Source organism: Leopardus geoffroyi, chromosome A2, assembly GCF_018350155.1.
Source record: "Leopardus geoffroyi isolate Oge1 chromosome A2, O.geoffroyi_Oge1_pat1.0, whole genome shotgun sequence".
NCBI lineage: Eukaryota > Metazoa > Chordata > Mammalia > Carnivora > Felidae > Leopardus > Leopardus geoffroyi.
The window spans coordinates 2485570-2504314 of NC_059331.1; the positions used below are offsets into that span (position 1 = coordinate 2485570).

Genomic DNA, 18745 nt, shown 5'->3' on the forward strand with positions numbered 1-18745 from the left:
TGGAGATGACTCTGGTTTTCATTTGGGGACATCTTTGAAGAGTTTTAAGGCAGCGTGTCATGATGCCCATAGAGCACTCGGTCCAAATTTGTGTCACTATCCTTTGAAATATTTTGAATAGTATGTGCACACACAGCAAGTGTGAGGGAAAAAAAAATGTTATTTCTGGTTACCGCTGATAAAAACACAACGGTTGCTATTTCTTCTTCTTCTTCTTTTTTTTTTAAATCTTTGTTCTTTGGTTTTTTTGTTTGTTTTTGTTTTGTTTTTTTTTGGTTTTTGGGAGTTTTTTGCTGCCAAATCCCCGGAGGATGATTGCTATTTCTACTCAGTAAGCTATAGACTTAAAAGTCCTGAACACAGTGCCTTGCCCATGGTAGTATTGAAGTGTTCCTTTTCGGATAAATCCCTCGTAGTGCTGTTGCTGGGTCATAGGGTGGGTCTATTTTTAGTCTTTTGAGGAACCTCCTCACCGTTTTCCAGAGTGGCCGCACCAGTTTGCATTCCCACCAGGAGTGCAGAAGAGATCCCCTTTCTCCGCGTCCTCGCTAGCATCTGTTGTTGCCTGAGCTGTTAATTTTAGCCACTCTGACCCGCGTGAGGTGGCATCTCAGTGTGGTTTTGATTTGTATTTCCCTGATGAGGAGTGGCGTTGAGCATCTTTTCATGTGCCTGTTGGCCATCCGGACGTCTTCTTTAGAGAGGTGTCTATTCATGTCTTCTGCCCATTTCTTCCCTGGGTTATTTGTTTCTTGGGTGTTGAGCTTGGTAAGTTCTTTATCGAATTTGGATACTAGCCCTTTATCTGATACGTCATTTGCAAATACACCCAGAGGATACAGGGGTGCTCATTCACAGGGGCACATGCACCCCAGTGTTTATAGCAGCACTATCGACAATAGCCACAGTATGGAAAGAGCCCGAATGTCCATCAACAGATGAATGGCTAAAGAAGATGTGGGGTATATTCTACAAGGGAATATTACTCAGCAAAGAAAAAGAATGAAATCTTGCCATCTGCGCAACGTGGATGGAACCGGAGGGTATTCTGCTAAGCGGAATAAGTCAGTAAGAGAAAGACAGATAGACGTTTGCGCTTACATGTGGAACTTGAGAAACTTAGCAGGAGACCATGCGGGAGGGGAAGGAAAAAAAAAAAAAAAAACAGATACGAACTGAGAGGGAGTCAAACCGTAAGAGGCTCTTAAATACGGAGAACAAACTGAGAATTGATGGGGGAGAGGGGGAAGTGGGTGATGGGCATCCAGGAGGACACTGCTTGGGATGAGCGCCGGGTGCTGGATGTAAGTGACGAATCATGGGAATCTACTCCCAAAGCCTAGCGCACACTGTATACGGGGTATGTTAGCTAACTTGACAATAAGTTTATACATATATATAGATATAAATATATATAAAAAATTATATATATAAATTTTTTAATTCATATATGTGTGTATATACATATATATAGATACATAGATGCATCTATACATGCATAGATGCATCGATGCATAGATGCATAGATACATAGATGCATCTATGCATCGATGCATCGATGCATCTATCCCTGTATCCATAGATGTATATATACATATATATGCATGTATGTGTGTGTATATATATATATATATATATATATATATATATATATATATAAAGTGTTCCTTTATGTTTTGCTGCCGGTATTATTACTTTCATTACTATTATTACCATGATCCTCTTAACTATCACCACCGTTACCGAGTTACGCGCTTACCAGCGCCGAGGACGGGGTAAACGCCCAGGAGGCACCCTACAGGACCGCGCGCCACCCTTAGCGTTCTTCCTGTTGGTGGCGGTGGGGGCCGCGGGTGCCCCTGGGCGCCGGCCGGGCCCCCCCCCCCCCCCCCCCCTCTCCCCGGCCTCGGTCCCCCGCCCGCTCGGGGCGCGGGAGGCGCCGCCGCGTCGACGCGCGCTCCGGCCGCCAGGGGCCGCTGCGGAGCCGCCCTTTTGTGGTCCTGATGCTGGAGCGAGCGGGCGCGCGGAGGAGGAGGGAGGAGGGCGCGGGGACGGGGCGGGAGGGAGGCGGGAGGCGGCGTCCGTCGCTCCAGCTGCGAGTCCGCCCGCCGCCCGCCGCCCGCCGCCGCCGCCGCCGCCGCCGCCGCCGCCGCCGCCGGCTCGGTCCCGCGCCCGCCGCCCGCCCGCGCCCGCCATGGCCCGCCTGACGGAGAGCGAGGCGCGCCGGCAGCAGCAGCAGCTTCTGCAGCCGCGGCCCTCGCCCGTGGGCAGCAGCGGGCCCGAGCCCCCCGGGGGGCAGCCCGACGGCATGAAGGACCTGGACGCCATCAAGCTCTTCGTGGGCCAGATCCCGCGCAACCTGGACGAGAAGGACCTCAAGCCGCTCTTCGAGCAGTTCGGCCGCATCTACGAGCTGACGGTGCTCAAAGACCCCTACACGGGCATGCACAAAGGTGGGCGCCCCGGCCCCCTCCCCGCCCTCCCCTCTCCCCCCTCGGCCTCCCCACCCCACCTTCCGGCATCTTCTCTCCCCCAGCCCTCCCCTCCTCACCTCCTCCCTCCGCTCGCCGCCGCCACAGCATCATTGCTCTCCCCCTTTTCCACCTACCCCTCCTCCCCCCTCTGGGGGTGCAGCTGACAGACTCGAGCTGGCCCCCTCCCCTCCTCCGCCCCCTCTCCCTCCCTCCCCACCTTCCGGCATCCTCTCTCTCTCTCTCTCTCTCTCCCTCTCCCTCTCCCTCTCTCTTTCCTTTTCTCTCCTCTCCCATCTCCCTCTACCTCCCATCCTCTCCCCCCCCAGCATCCTTCTCTCTCCCTCTCTCTCTCTCTCTCTCTCTCTCTGCCTCTCCCTCCCATTCCCCCTGGACCCCCACCCCTTCCTCCCTCCCTCACCCACTCTTTCCTGCCCCTTTGCTGGAGGAGCTGCCCGGACCTCGCCACCCCTCCCTGCCCACCCCCCTCATTCATTCGGCCTCCCCAGGCCCCGTCGGGGAAGTTTGCACCTCTGGACTCCATTGCTTTGGTCATTTTCACAAAGCCAGGCCAGCGGGGCAGGTCCGGCCAGCCGCAGGGGACACGGATGCCCAGGACCCCGGGCTAATCGGTAACTACAAAGAAAGCGGGGTGGGGGTATCAGGGAGCTGAGCCAGGCTAGTGGGGGGGTGGGCGCCAGCCTCCCCAGCCCTGGGTGGTTAAAATGCTATGGTTTGCCCTCCCCCCCCACCCCCGCCGCCCATCCTCTCTGTTTGGATCAGCATCCCCCCTCCATTTCTCTGCCCTCCCCCTCCCTGCCTCCACCTTTGGCTCAAGTTAAAACTGGCCTAGCCTGTTAGCAATGTGTTGAGGTCTGAGGCCAAAGACGATGAGCCTGGACCGTCCATCTGGCAGAGCCCAGATCCTAAGGTGGACGGGGAGGCGTGGGCGACCCGGGAGCACAGTGGGGGAGGCAGGAGGGGTGGGGAGGCCTGCCCACCTCCCTCCCACCTGATTCTCCCTCAGATGGGATGCTGGGAGGAGGCGCCCAGGGACTGTGGCCCCAGCCCTGGGCTCAGATCATGGGCCCAGTGTCTGAATGACGGTGGCTTTGACGGCTCTCCCATCAGGTGTCGGTGACCGAGGGTGGGGACAGTGAAGGCTTTGTGCTGGACACCCCTGGCAGGACCCTGGAGGCTCCTTGGGGATGGAGCGGGGCTCATGACCTATTTCAGACCCCGTTGTCCCCCTTCTTCTCTGTGGCTGCCATGGGAAGCATGAATACATGCTTGTTGGATGGATGGATGGATGGATGGATGGATGAATGAATGAGTGAATGAATGAATGAATGGGTGGATGATGGACCCGGGCAGGCCATAGGGAGAGTCTGGTGGGATGGACCCAGGGCCTGTCACTGTAGCTAGACCCTCCAGCTGGTATCCTAGGGGGAGGAAAGAAACCCCTCCCATCCCCCACCTCTTTTCAAATCCAACCATCACCAAAAAAAAAAAAAAAGGTGGGGGGGAGCTTGGAAAATTGAATTCCTCTATGTGAACTAGGAGGGCAGAGGGCTCCCATTTGCCCATGAGTCAAGCTCAGGGGTCCATGGCTGCATGGAGGGCGCTTTGCACAAGCCCCCCGCCCCCGGTACGGCCGAAGGGCCCATTTCTAGAAAGATTCTGGTGGGGGCTGGAGGGGGTGTCCACGTGCCCCCCCCAAATGTTGAACCGATAGGCTGTCGGTGGGCTCTGAGTGAGGGAAGCTGATGGGGGGCAGGGGGTGCACACCCTGGGTGGCCCTCCTCCCTTTGCTCATTTTTAAATCTCCCCTGGACACCCCCCACCCCCACCAGGGGAAGGGACGGACTGTGGCTGGGTTTCCGCCTGGGCTGGAGCCTCAGTTTCCCCCACTGTCGGCAAAGCAGGGCCTCTTGAATGTCGGGTTATTTTTTTTCTGGCTGGGGATTGTTAGGGGCGTCTCGGGGTCTTTCCCAGAAGGGTGACAGTTAGGCAGCCGGGTGTCCGTGACACCCAGCTCCCACCCTCCACTTCCCAGGCCCCCCCCCCCCCGGCTGCAGGGCCTGGGGTGGGGAGGGGGACGTCTCCTCCCGCCCATCCTCCAACACCGGATCTCTCTCCTGACACCCCCTGTGCTGGGCCTGGCTGGGCCTCACCTGTGGGAGGGAGCTGGAGGTGAGGGGGTCTCAAGGGCCAGCAGCTAGGATGATGGCTCCGCTGTGTGACCTTTGGCCAGTGGCTGCCCCTCTCTGGGTCTCAGCCAAAGGGAGGTGGAGTGATGAATGGGAAGTACAGGGGATGTTCAGGCGCCTCCTGCCAACACTTCCCTGGTTTCATTTCTGGGGAGCCAATGGGCACAGGATGCCTGCTGTTGGCGCTGGCTGAGAGCAGCGAGGGCTGGGGGTGTGGCCCTGGCGGGGGTGAGGGTGGGGGGGGAGAGATTCCCCCCCCCCCCAGCCCCAGAGCCTTCTGGGCTCCCGAATGCCAGGGGATCCCATGACGACGGACGCCAGGGGTGCTAGAAGGGACAGCAGCATGGGTCATCAGCATCCCTGTCCTGACCATCATCTCATCCTTAACTGTCATACCTGGGGCCTGTTCAGTCCCCCACCGAACGGATAGCCACTGGGGTGGGCTTGCGAGCATCAGCGCATTTCACATGGAAGGGAAACTGAGGCCGGGAGGGGTCAGTACTGGCTCCCAAACACCCACCAGAACCTGGGCCCTCACTGTCTCCCACCTGTGTCCCCTCCAACCCAGGGAATGCAAAAGTACATCTGTGTGATGGAGGGGTGACAGGTTCCCCCCCCCCAGGCCAAGAGTCGGGCGCCCCTCAAAGATGGTGTTGGGGAGGAAGGGGCTGTGGCATGAGGCACCCCGATGCCTGATGGCCTGTGGGGCCCCCGTGAGACCAAGTGACAGGTGGGAGGCCCAGCCGTGCCGGGGGAGGGGGGGGCTCTGGGACCTGAGTGTCGGGGTAGGGGGCAGGATGGGAAAGACAGGGTCCTCAGCAAGAGGGCAGGCCCTTGGGCTCTGGCTTGTTTTGCTTTTAAGATAAGGGATGGAGACAGACAGAGAAATGATTTAGAGACACAAGGAGAGACCACGAGAGACAGGAGACAGACACACAGACAGAGAGAGAAACCGAGGCAAGTGGAGCCCCCCCCCCACCACACACACCCAGGGAGAGGCAGGGAGGGGGAGTCAGGGAGAGCCACGGAGAAGGGGGAGCAGGGAGGCTGCAAGGCCGCTTCCTCACTCAGACCAGAAAGGGAGCCCAGCCAGGAGCTTGGGTGAACTGGGGGGCTCCCACCAGCCGGTGTCCCCATGTCCCCCCACCTGGCTCCGGCCAGGGGACAGCCCCCGCAGAGGGGGCCCGCCGGGGTGCCTGGCGTGGCCGGGCTGTCCCTCTCTCTCCCGATGGGGGCCGAAGGAGCCTCGATGCCCACCCCGCCAGGGGCAGGCTCCCACGATAGGGCTCTAGGGCTCGGCAGCCACCGCCCGAGAGGCCCCCCATTTATGGTAATCACATATGCATTTGCATGTTAATGACAATATTTGTCTTAAAGCGGAGGTTGTGAGGGGGGCCGGTGCAGGTGGGGGGGCCGGGTGGAGGCCTGTGGTTTCCATGGGAGCCCCAGCTGCTCACTCCGCGGCAGGAGGGGAGGCTGGAGCACGCTGAGCTCTGAGGCGTGAGATTCCGAGGGTGACGCGCCAGCCCCAGGGAGACGGAGGGCTGCCTGGCGGGGGCACCGAGGGAGGAGTTGTGAGCACGGCGCGCGGGGGGTGCTGGGGGCCAGCCGCCAGGGCCGGCTGCCCGACTCTGAGCTGGGCGTGCCCCTCCCCGTGCCTCAGTTTCCCCAGCTGCCCGTTCTTCCCCGATTTAACAGGGGCCTTACAGGCCGTACTGTGACATCATGTCTGCCCTCCTTCGGGCAGAGAGTGTTGACTAAGCACCTACTGTGTGCGGCGTTCATGGGGAGATGGGAATCCGTGCAACCAGGCATCCCTGTGGATTCACGATGGGTTGAACAAGACACGAATCCCTGTAACCAACACTTATTGAGCACTTGCTGTGTGCCAGGCGCCGTTCCAGACCCAGGATATGATGTTGGGCAACACAGATTACCCTCCCCTGCCAAGACCTGACCTGCCTTCAAGGCCAGTCTGGTAGGAGGGACTCAGTGAGGAAGGAGGAGGTTAAAGGCATTGATGTTCAGGCTGCGATGGTGGGAACACAGCCCAGAGGAGCCCCTGCAGGTGTGGAGACCAGGAGGGCTTCCTGGAGGAGGTGGTCAGTATAAAAGAGCAGTTCTGAGCTTGGCATTGAGATGATCTGGTTTCTCTAATCTTACTGGCAGACCGTGCTCTCGCCTACAGGGTCGGGAGACGGCGGGGCTTTCACTGTCAGAGCAGTGGGGAAGGGGAGGACCGTGAGCCGGGCACAGAGTACATGCTTGGTCAGCAGGAGCTGGGCTTATGGTGGGACTGGGCTGATGCCTACAGGGTGAGAAGGATCCGTTGGTGGGGACAGGTGTTCCTGGCACAGAGAAAAGCATGTGCAAAGGCCCAGAGCAGTGCCACCTCTGGAAACTTCTGGCGAAGGGGGTGGGGGGTTGCCCTGATGAGAAAGGAACAAAGGGTCTTGGGAGCCCCAGCGTCCCCTTCTGTTGTGGGACTTCCCTGGGGGGCTCTTCTGAGAGGCTCTGGCGCTGGGGATGTCTGACACAGGCTCCTGTCTCTCTTTCACCCTTGACATTGGCAGATGAGAGCCTGGCCATTAGGCAGGGCCATGCCTACTCGCCCATGCGTTCGTTCGGCCAACACTTCCTGAAAGCCTTTTGGGGCCGCTACTGGGCACGAGAAACGCGAAGGTCTCTGATGGCAAGGCAGAGCTAGGCACTAGCACTCAGAGTGATGGTCAGGGCTGGGTCGGAGGGAGGGAGGCAGGGTTGAGGGAACTGGACAGGAATCTGGGGCTCTGCCTGGGAACTCCGGCGGCGGCGAGGACGAGGGGCTGTAGAACAGAGGCTTTGAAAGGAGAACAGGAGCCTGCCCGGTTAAGGAAGTGCTTCATTTGTTTATTCGCCGAAACAAGTACTGTGTTCCTGGCCCTGGGATGGGCATGGCTGTGAGTCAGCTAGGCAGACGTCCTCATGCATGTGGGCAGAGGGAGCTGGGTTTACAGAGGCCTGGAGGTGTGGAGGGCGTACCTGGAGGAGGTGAAGGAATTAGGTGGGACCTGGGAGGTGAAGCCAGAGGTGAAGCCAGAGGGTCAGCATGGGCTGAACCCCGGAGGGCCTGTGATCCCAGACGGAGGGCACTGGGGAGCCATGGAAGAATTTAGAGCAGGGGAGGAATTCAGACTTGGGCGGAAAGGGCGCTTCATGTCTGTTCACCTGCCATTGCCAGCCCCTTTCCAGCCTCCCAGCCTCATTCAGGATATGCCTGCTTCTTATGCAGAAGGATGGGAAAAGAGGAAGCTTCCCCTTGGGGTGAGCCCACACTGTGGGGAAACTAGAAATGCAAAGAAGCAGACCTGTGTTCTCAGGGGACCAAGTTCCCCTCCCTCACATGGATCACATGATGAGTTGGGGCTCAGAGAGGTGTAGCACTCGGCCCCAAGTCACACAGCAATATAGCTAGGGGTTCCACCTCCCAGACTGAGTCTTGACCCACTTTGGAAGAGGAGTAGAGGAGGCAAAGAAAGAGATGTGATTGTGGCGGTGAAGATTCAGGGTGAGAGCCATCAAGGGGACTGGCTCTCCTTGGACTGAAGGTGACCAGTGCCAGAGGAAGGGGCTGCTGGGTTGGGAAGACACTGACCTGGCAATAGTCCTGTTGGCCTGGCGTCATGGGGATTTCACTGATATGTAAGCTCTGTGGGGGCAGGGACTGTGTCTTCTTTGTCATTTGGAAGTGGAACATGTGGATGGATGAGGGCATGAGGGAATGAGACGTTGGGGGGTGGGGATGGGGAATGGTTATGGGAGGGTGGGCTGCTTACAATATGGACAGATAGATGGATAAGTGAGTAGATGGATGCAAGGATGGGTGGATGGAGAGAGGGATGGAGAGAGGGAGGGATGGAGGGATGGATGGGTAGATGGATGGATGGAGGGATGGATGGAGGGAGGGAGGGATGGAAGGATGAATGGATGGATGGATTGATGGGTGGATGGAGGGATGGGTTGATGGATGGATGGATGGAGGGAAGGAGGGATGGGTGGATGGATGGATGGATGGAGGAAGGAGGGAGGGATGGGTGGGTGGGCGGATGGATAGATAAATGGATGGAGGGAGGGAGGGATTGGTGGATGGATGGGTGGATGGAGGGAGGGAGGGAGGGAGGGATGGATGGGTGGATGGAGGGAAGGAGAGATGGGTGGGTGGAGGGAGGGAGGGATGGAAGGATGAATGGATGGATGGATTGATGGGTGGATGGAGGGATGGGTTGATGGATGGATGGATGGAGGGAAGGAGGGAGGGATGGGTTGATGGATGGATGGATGGATGGAGAGAGGGAGGGATGGAGGGATGGAAGGATGAATGGATGGATGGATTGATGGGTGGATGGAGGGCTGGATGGATGGAGGGATGGATGGATTGATGGGTGGATGGAGGGATGGGTTGATGGATGGATGGATGGAGAGAGGGAGGGATGGAGGGATGGAAGGATGAATGGATGGATGGATGGATGGATGAGTGGATGGGTGGATGGAGGGAGGGAGGGAGGGATGGATGGGTGGATGGAGGGATGGACAGATGGACGGATGGATGGATGAAAGACGGAGGGATGGAGGGGTGGATGGATACGTTCCCAGCATTTGCCACCTTCCTCGACACGTAATGAAAGGGAACGACCCATCGGGTCTGTGGTCTCACAGGCTTGGTTTCTGTTCCTGCTTGTGCTTTTCTTTTTTTTTTTTTTCTTGTTTCTCTGTGATCTTGAACAAGCCACCTCATCTTTTCTGAGTCTTGGCTTCTCATTTGTAAAAGACAAGGAATATTGAAAGCTGTCTTCCAGAGTAGTTGCAGAAATTGGCGTTCACTTACATAACGTGATTAATGCACGTACTCTGAGTGATGTCCTTCATGTTGCAGGTGTCCTCAGTACATGGGCAGGCAGTCAGATAGCCAGCAGTTGTTTTCCATGTCTCTGTTAGGTGCCAGGCGCTGAACTGGGGTCTAGGGACACAAACCCTTCCAGGGGAGAGGGGAACTGATAATAACCTGGGTAACAAACAAGTCAGGTTCAGATTGGATTGACTTTCCATGAAGAAAATAAAAGTAAGATGTGTGTCGGGAGGTGATAGCTTGGGTGGCCAAAGATGGCCTCTCTGAGCAGGTGACCTGAATGGCAGATGAGAAAGCTGTGATTCTGAAGCCAAGGGAAAGGCATTCCAGGAGAGGAAACGGCACATGCAAAGGCCCTGAGGCCGGAATGCGTTTGACCTGTGAGAGGAACAGTGAGGAGGCCTGTGTGGCTGGAGCACAGAGGGCAAGGGGAGAGAGGAAGGAGGGAGGGCAGGGAGGACACAGGGTAGGTCGCTCAGGGTCTCATGCGTCTTGGAGAGGATCGTGGGTTTTACTCCGAGTGAGGTGAGAGCCCTGGAAGGCAGGGGGCAGGGAAAGGACAGCATCCCATATGGAGCTCAGGATCTGGAGACTATGGACTCTGGGTTCTCCGTTTTCTAGATGGGGAAGCTAAGGCACAGAGCGTCCTAGAGTGTGGGATAGAGCTTCCTTCCACCATGGCTGCACCCGGTCCCTCTGAGGGGCTCCTGAGGACAGCAAACTGCCTGGAGGTGTGGCCAGCGCTAGGGGAGAGACTCCTTGTCCCTGACCCTCTGCAGATGACGCCCCCCACCCCCGTGGCTGGGGGCCCTAGAGCAGCCTCATGCACAGTGAGAGACAGAGGCTCAGAGAGGGGGGAAGACCTCCCCCAGGACACACGGCAAATTCGTCACGTGCCACAAGGGACCTGGCATCATCTAGAGCGACCCGAGGCGGATGGCTGGGGCTGGGGCTCGTTTCCTCACCCACCTACTTGCCCCCTCTCTCCACTATTTCCTGAGTCCTGCTACATTCAGGATCGGAACCTGGCGTGTGTCCGTAGGGAGTCCAGCGCTCTGAGCAGTGGACAGGATGTCTGCGCTGGCCTGGACGGACAGACGGACGGAGGTGATGAGTGGCGGGGGGGGGGGGGGGGAGTGTTCACAGCAGCACCAAAGTGGGAACGCCCCAAGTGTCCCCTGGTGGATATGTCAGTACACACAGTGTGGTCCATCCGCACGCCGGAATGTGACCCAGCCCCAGGGAGGGAGGACGTCCTGCCGCCTGCCACCGCGTGGATGGACCTGGAGGTCATGGTGCGCGGTGACAGGAGCCAGACACAGAAGGACACGTCCCGCGTGACCCCGCTCCTAGAGGCGTCCCGTCCACAGAGACAGAGAGCAGGCGGTGGGAGCCAGGGGTGGGGCAGGGGGCGGGGACTCCGTGCTTCCTGGGGACGCAGTCTCAGTCTGGGAGATGGAAAGTTCTGGAGACGGGTGGTGGGGGCGGCTGCACGACAGCGTGAGCGTGCCTGATGCCAGTGCACCGAGAGACGGTTAAGGTGGCACATTTTACGTTATGTATATTCTACCACGATTTGGGGACACAGCCCCATCCCCGCCCTGGCCGCCCCTCCTCCCTCTCGCCCCCTCGCTCGCTCTGCTGCAGCCACACGGGCCTCCTGGCTGCTCCTCAGGTCGGTCCTTCCCCAGGGCCTTTGCATGAGCCGTCTCTGCTACCTGGAATGCCGTTCCCCCAAATCTCTGCAGAGTTCACTCTCTCACTTCCTTCAGGTCTTGGCTCAGATGTCACCTACTTGGTGAATGTTCCTCTTCCCCCAGATACTCACATGCCTCCTTCCTCCTGCCTTTCAACCTTCACCTTCTCAGTGCCGCCTCCCTGCAGAAATGATTTCTAATCACAGCCACCCTCCAGCACTCCAGACCCCTCTTCCCTGCTTTCCTTTTTTTCCTGTGAAAATGAAGACTCCTGACACACCGTAGATCATAGGTTTTGTGTTTACGCTATTTGTTTTTCCCTCCCTCCCCCCCTTAGAGTGAATACAGCATGAGGGTGGAGGTGTCCCCAGGGCCTAGAACAGTGCCTGGGACACAGCAGGTGGGTGGGTGAACGGACGGATGGACAAGTGAGTGGGTGGGTGGGTGGATGGATGGATGGACAGGTGGATGGGTGAATTGATGTGTGGATAGGTGGCTGGACAGGCAGGTAGATACATGAATGGAAAACGGATGATGGGATGGACAGGGGGAGGGATAGACAGATGGACAGGTGGATGGGTGGGTGGTTTGTGCAGCAATGGTGAGAGTCTGTGGGAGGAGTCAAGACGGCTGGGGGCAGGAGACTGAGGGTGTGTCCAGACGAGGCCTGAGAAGCCCCGATGTGTAAGTCTGGGGCAGAGGAGGTGTCAGCAGTGGAGGCTAAGGAGCCCGGCCAGGGAGGCAGAAGGTCACCCCAGAGATGATGCGCTGGGGTGAGGGGTCCAGGGGTGGGAGCCATGCGCACGAAGTCATGCCCTCTGCACGGGAGCCAGTGGGTTTGTAAGTGAGGGGAGGGGCAATGAGTACGGGAGAGGCTGTCCGCCCCACTGTTCTTAGCAAAGTGGGGACGGTCTGGGGCTAAGAGGATGGGGGGAGGAGAGAAGGTGCGGGGGGCAGGTGGTGGGTGAAGGGTGGCCCCACAGCACAAGGAGATGTCTTCCGTAATCCGTAGTGGAGGCTCAGCGAGGTTAAGTGACCCAAGATCACACAGCAGAGAGGGGCATCGGGCAGGGTTTGAGCCCATCTTTAGCCGCGAGATCCCAGAGCCAAGGTTAAAGGCCAAGAAGGTGGGCCGCCTGGCATGCAGGGGGCTTGGGAGCAAAGGGATTCGACCTGTTGTGGTGCGGTCCTTGTTGGCGATCAGAGACGAACAAGCGTGTCTTTCCTGCATCTGTTTCCACAGTACAGCTGGCACATAATAGGTGTTCAGGAAATCTTGAATGGGCCCCGTGCTGGGCGTGGGGGAGGAAAGGGGACGGATAAAAAGGGATCGAATGTCGCTGCCCTCAGAAGAGAGATGGTCTCCATGTGAGCAGGTCGGTTTGAAAACACATCCATTCAGTCCACAAGTATTCATTGAGCGCCTACTGTGTACCTGGCACTATTTAGGTCCTGGGAACCCTGGGGGGAAAAAAAAAACCATGAAAAACTGACTGTCCTTGTGGACAGGACATTTCAGTGGGCTGGGGGAGGCGGGGAGACAGAAATAAATATAATACAGGTACCCTCTGCTCCTGGAAAGTCCGTATTATGCTACTCCCTCTGCTTTTATGAAAGGCCTACATGAGCACCTTTTTTGGTAACCGAAAGAAATCTGAAGGAGATTCTTGCTTTTATGAAAAAAGGCAAAACGCTAAAACAGCCCTCAGCTCTGGCTTTGCACTCGGGGAAGGCTTATAGAGGCAGTGCGAGCCCCCAGCAGCGAGGGCAGCCCCACGGAGCGCCTTCCCCGGGACCACACTCGGGCATGCCTGCAGCCGGAGCTCTGAACCGTGTCTGCAAGCATCTGGGCCTTGTCTCGTTTAATTCTGTGCCTCCATTAGCAAGATGTGTCCTAACTTATCAGAAAAGCCTAAGAGAGGCCAATTCGGGGGTCTGGGAATGTTCAAAAGTTTTCCACATAAACCAGTGGCAATTGCTTCTTTACGGAAAGTTACGGGAAAGTTTCACAGGAACGCTCTGCTTTCGGATAGCGAGGGAAACCTGTATGCGGCCTGTAAGGGCCCTGGAAAAACAGAGCAGGGTGAGCGGATGGTTGAGGGCCGTCACTTTAAACAGGGTGCTTAAGGAGCCTTCACTAAGGAGGTGACATTGAGCCAAGACTTGAAGGAAGGGAGTGAACCGTGCAGAGATCTGGCAGAGCGCATTCTGGAGCAGTCCATGCAAAGGTCCTGGGGCAGGACTGGGCCTGGAGTGTTGGAGGAACAGACGAGGCATGTGTGGCTGGGAAAGAGTGAACGAGGGGGAGAGAGGAGTAGGGGAGGGCAGGTCCTGCTTGGGGGCCACGGAGAGGACTGAGGCTTTTGCCCCCAGGGAGGTGGGAGCCCCTGAAGGCTGGGGGCAGAGGAATGCTCACGGGCGCCCTCTTGTGGCCCCCGGGGCAGGGCTGATTTGGGGGGGGTGGCGAAGACGGTGGCGGCAGCAAGGGGGGACCCGGGGGCGGAGGGGACCGCAGCTCCAGGAGGGCGTGGATGGGCACCGGACCAGCCTGGAGGCCGTGAGCTGCCCCCAAGTGCTTGCTGCGCACACAGCGCGCTGGGCGCAGTGCTGGGCTCTGGGGACACATCGGTGACCTGCACGCTTGGTTCCCACCCGCAGGGAGCTCCCTGTCCCGCGGGGAGAATGACTCCCGACAGGATAGGCGGTGAGCGCCCCGCACAGGCTCGCCGCCGCGTGCGGGGCGGGGGTGGGGGAGGGGAGATGCCGAGCGTGGGGTGCAGGGGAGGGGGACAGGGTGCAGCCAGGCACGTGGCCGTGGCCGGTCCCCAGACCTGGCCAGCTCCGCGCAAGCGACAGAAATCCCAGATTTACCCACGTAAGTGACGACCATGAACAGTAAGAAGGAAAAAAACCACAACAATTTTTATTGTTCTATTTCATTTTCAAACAGATTTTTCTTTAGGCCCCTTAAGGCCTCTTTCCTGCACTCTGGGATTTTCTGAAACTCAAAAGCTCTTTCCCACCTCCACCTCCCCGCCAGCCACAAACCCTGACTCTGGGTTCAGCTGAAGGGCTTGTTTCTGATTTGCTGTGTGACCTCAGGAAAGCACTAAGCCTCTCTGAGCCTGGGTTCACGCATCTGTAACACGGGATAAAAACAACTGCCCTCGGGAGTGAGGATTCCAGCTAAGGGGGGGGGGGTCTGACCCAGGACTTGGCTCTGTGTGCTGGTGGCACTTCCTTGCTGGGCCTTTTGGGGGATTTTTAGTCAGTCCCGGGGGGGGGGGTCCTTCCCCTGATGCCCCCCAGACCTCCAGGTGGATCTGGGACCCACCTCATTACCTCATCTCCAGATCCTTAATTACATCTGCACAGTCCCTTTTTCCAAGTTGGGTCCCACGCACAGGGTGTGGAATGCACACACGACTTTTCCGGGGGACAAGACAATCCACGACACCCTCTCAGGGACGGCCAGGGCGTCCGAGCCCTGCCTGGAGTGTCCCATCCATCTTTCCTCTCTGCCCCGCCTGGCCCGGGCTCAGTCTTTGCCCTGCCCCATGTTGCCCTCGGCTCTGCCCCCCCTTGACTTCTGTCCTGTGCTCTAGTCCTCCCTCTATGCTGACCACACATGGGGGTGCGTCGATGTGCCTCTTCCCAGCCTGGGAGCTGTCAGCGTCACCCATTAGTCGGGGCATTGTCCCCAGAGCACAGAATGAGCAGAGACGGGTTGCAACGGAGGGACCAGACAGCCACCTTTGCTCCCTTCCTCAGAGACGGCATTTCCGAGGCCGGAGAGAGGAGTGTCCTTGTGGGCTGGGGAAAGAGCCCTGTGCAAGGGGGTCATGCGGGTATGGGCTCAAGTCCTAGCTCTGTCGCTACCTGTGGGTGACCTGGGCCGCTGTGACCCTCAGACTTTTCGTCTGTCAGTTGGGCACTATTCTCGAAGGCTCTGTGGCGTTACCCCAGGGCCCCACGTTTGGGAGGCCTGTATCTTTAAGTAGCCCCCTACTGATTCAGTCTATCTGGATACAAACAGTCCGTGTCTACACTAGATTGTAGGTGGAGTACGATTGTCTTTTCGTAGATGCTCTTAAGGCCACCTTTGTCTTAAAATATGAAAGGCTTCGACTTTCAGGGAAGATGGCAGGACTGGGTGCCCCTGTGGTTCCACACCCTGGGGATCAAAGCCTCCAAGCACAGTGGATGGCAGGGAGGCCCATGATGTCATATTCCAGCCCCCCCCCCCCCACTCCCGGGTTCAAATTCCAGCTCAACCCTTACCTGCTGCTTCCTGCATACTCTGCATAATACCCGCCTGGTAGGGCTCCTGCAGAGAGGAGGGGTCCTGGAGCCAACTTCCCAGGATAATGGCCACCCTGTCGAAGTGCTCTGTGAATCAGCTGTTATGGCTACTACTGTTATCTTTATAAGAGGGACAATATTGGCAGAGGAGGCGCAGACTGGAGTTAGTCCTCCGGGGTTCAAATCCCGCCTCTGGCCCCGATGTGATGAAACCTCAGGCGCATTCCTCACTAGGTGCTGTCTCAGTTTCCCTATCTGTGAAATGGGGATAATAATGAATACAATCATCCCATTCTCTTGGGCTAGTCTGAGGATTCAAAGGGTTGCAATGGGTGGGGAGCCCCTGTAAGATTCCTGGTGCTCCGGGGGACATCGACTCTTATCATTATTACAGGTTTGAGCCATGAGATCCCCAAAGGCTCAGAACTGAGAGCAGAGAGCAGGGGATCTCAGCATGAGCAGGGATTCTCAGTAGTCTCTGGCAAGGAGGTTTCCTGTCTGGGGAGCCACTGGTGCTCATCTCCAGAGATGGGGAACTCCCTCCTTTCCCAAAGGAGCCGTGATGAGAAAGATCTAGTTATTAGGAAACTTTCATATATACGGTGATTCCCTCGTTTTGGCCTCTGCTCTGCCCTTGGGCCTAGAGGGATCTGCAGGCCTTGACCCCACTCACCCCACCCCCACCCCCCAGATCAACCCTGGTCCAGGCTTTGAAAATGCATGTGGGTGTGAAGGGATGGTCAAGAGCCAAGCATTCTGGGAAGAACGCAGGGCTTGGCCAGCATGGGAGGGAGCTGCTGGACACAAGACCTGGCCCCCTTGTCATTGATGAGGCCGGTGGGGGGTGAGGGGAGGGAGGGGTGGCCGGGGCTGGAATTGAGATGAGAGGTTCATCCAGCGTAGGCTTTGCATGGGCTGTGACTTCTGTCAGAAGGTCCCTCTGGGACTAGGATGTAACGGTTGAAATGGGGCTCATGGCATTTGATCCAGCATTGGATCCTGGCACTGTCTTAAAGTTCCTTTCACGGAGAGGCAGGTCAGGTGCCTATGACCCTCCCCTAGGCCTTGGGGAAAATGTTAGAAAAGATGCGAGCTCGAGGCAGTGTACCCCAGTGGTTAGCACAGCCCATGGGGCCTGGATATTCCATTCCCCATCTGTGTGACCTTGGGCAAGTCACACCCCCACTCTGTGCCCTGGCCCCTCATCTGCAGAATAGGGCAACACTAGCAGCTACTTTGTGCGTTTGTTGTAAGGACTAAGTAGTCGCTATGGACTACAAGCTTCTTCGGATTAGAAGTCAGTGAGCTTTATTAACATCACTAACAAGTCTGTGCTGACTGGGGATTGTATTAGTTTGCGAGCGCTGCAGAAACAACCTAGCACAAACCAGGGGGCTTCAAAAACAGAAACGTGTTTGCTCACCTCCCCGGAGGCCAGAAGTCTGCGATCAAGGTGTTGGTTGAGTTGGTTCCTTCTGAGACTAAAGGAGAATCTGGTGCAGGTTAACTAATTTCATCTGCAATGACTCAATTTCCAAAATGGGTCTTATTCTGAGGTCCTGGGGAGTTAGGACAGCAACATATGAGTTTTGGGGAGGGGAATACAATTCAGCCCTGATAAGAACTGGAAATCAAGGCTGTATTTAGCCAGAAAGGGGTAAACATCACACCTTTTCACCAACCAGAGCAGAGAAAGAGGCCAGGAAGAGAGCGGGTCAAAAGAACAGGGAAGCGTTTCAGCACCGAGGACAGCGGCACGCAATCTGGTTTGCGTCCCTCTGGCTGCAAACCTTCCAGACCCACAGGCTCCTGGCCTTGAAGGTTGCTCGGGGGTCCCACCCTCCCCTCCCAGGACCAGCACACTCCATGTTCTGCAAATGAGGCCCCACGGGCAAGAGAGGACCCAAGGAGGAAGGGTTTTGCCTCTATTTTACATCTCCCTGCAGTCCAATTTCTTTCTGGCTGTGCCTAATTTCTCTCAGGCCCTAGGCTAGTTGTCTTAGCGCCTCTCCTTTCCCGGAAGACCTTGGGGGATTAAATTCAGAAAATAGAAACACCAAAAAAGGAGTAGAAAGACCAGCCATGGGCTGGGAGAAGATGTGTGCATCAGATGTAACCATAAAAGAATACAAAGTATTCTTTATTTATTTTTTTTTCAACGTTTATTTATTTTTGGGACAGAGAGAGACAGAGCATGAACGGGGGAGGGGCAGAGAGAGAGGGAGACACAGAATCGGAAACAGGCTCCAGGCTCTGAGCCATCAGCCCAGAGCCTGACGCGGGGCTCGAACTCACGGACCGCGAGATCGTGACCTGGCTGAAGTCGGACGCTTAACCGACTGCGCCACCCAGGCGCCCCCAAAGTATTCTTTATTTACACACCACATAAAGAACTCCTGCAAAGCCACAAGGTGCCCGACTTTATTAATAACTATAGCAATGTATGTTCCAATCTCAATGAAATACAATGATACACCCACCATAATGACTAACATCTAAAAGGCTGGCAAAACCAAGGGTTGGGGAAAACGAAGCATAAATACTGTCAGACCCGTTGGTTGGAGAATGCTCTGGTACAACCCACTTTGGCAAACTGTTTGAAAGAATCGATTAAAGCTAAACATAAGCCTACCTTGTAACCAGCAATTCCATTTCCGGATATGCCCTTGCGCATCAGAGTACCTGTGCAAGAACGCTCCGCAGCATGTTTATTCATGATAGCCTTTAACAGGGGACAACCCCGACGCCCACCCACAAGAGAATGGATAGCCTTGCTGTATATTCACAGGGCAAAACACTACAAGCCAGGAAAAGGAATTAACCCCCTGATACACACAACCACCTGTTGTCGAGTGGCAGAAGCTAGATACAAAGTGTACATATGCTATGATTCCATTTATATAAGTTCAAAGGCAGGAAGCACTCAGCTACACTGATTAGTGACCCACCCACCCCCACCCCCCCCCCCCCGCCCCGGCAGGGAACCATAATGAAGAACAGTGACGTGATTATCACAAGAGCTAGGTAGCAGTGACTTCTGGGGGAGATTGTCATGGGATGGGAGCACCCGGGCTTCTGGGAGCATCTGTGTTCTATTCCTCGACCTGGAAAATGGTTACGTGATTTTATAGTTGTTTGTTACACTTCTGCACTTTTTTGGCATATATATATATATATATA

General features: G+C 56.6%; 1 protein-coding gene across 4 annotated transcripts in view; it reads left to right on the forward strand.

The window, feature by feature from the left end:
- Window positions 1-2057: 2057 nt before the first annotated feature.
- CELF5 (CUGBP Elav-like family member 5) overlaps window positions 2058-18745 on the forward strand; it is a 47424-nt gene continuing 30736 nt past the window's right edge. The window contains exon 1 of one of the 4 annotated variants that reach the window (XM_045491432.1): window positions 2058-2453. In XM_045491432.1, coding sequence (XP_045347388.1) covers window positions 2195-2453 — 259 coding nt within the window. In that variant the 5' untranslated portion in view covers window positions 2058-2194. The remainder of the gene's footprint in view (window positions 2454-18745) is intronic. The other 3 variants (XR_006715574.1, XM_045491428.1, XM_045491427.1) reach the window with 3 other exon arrangements.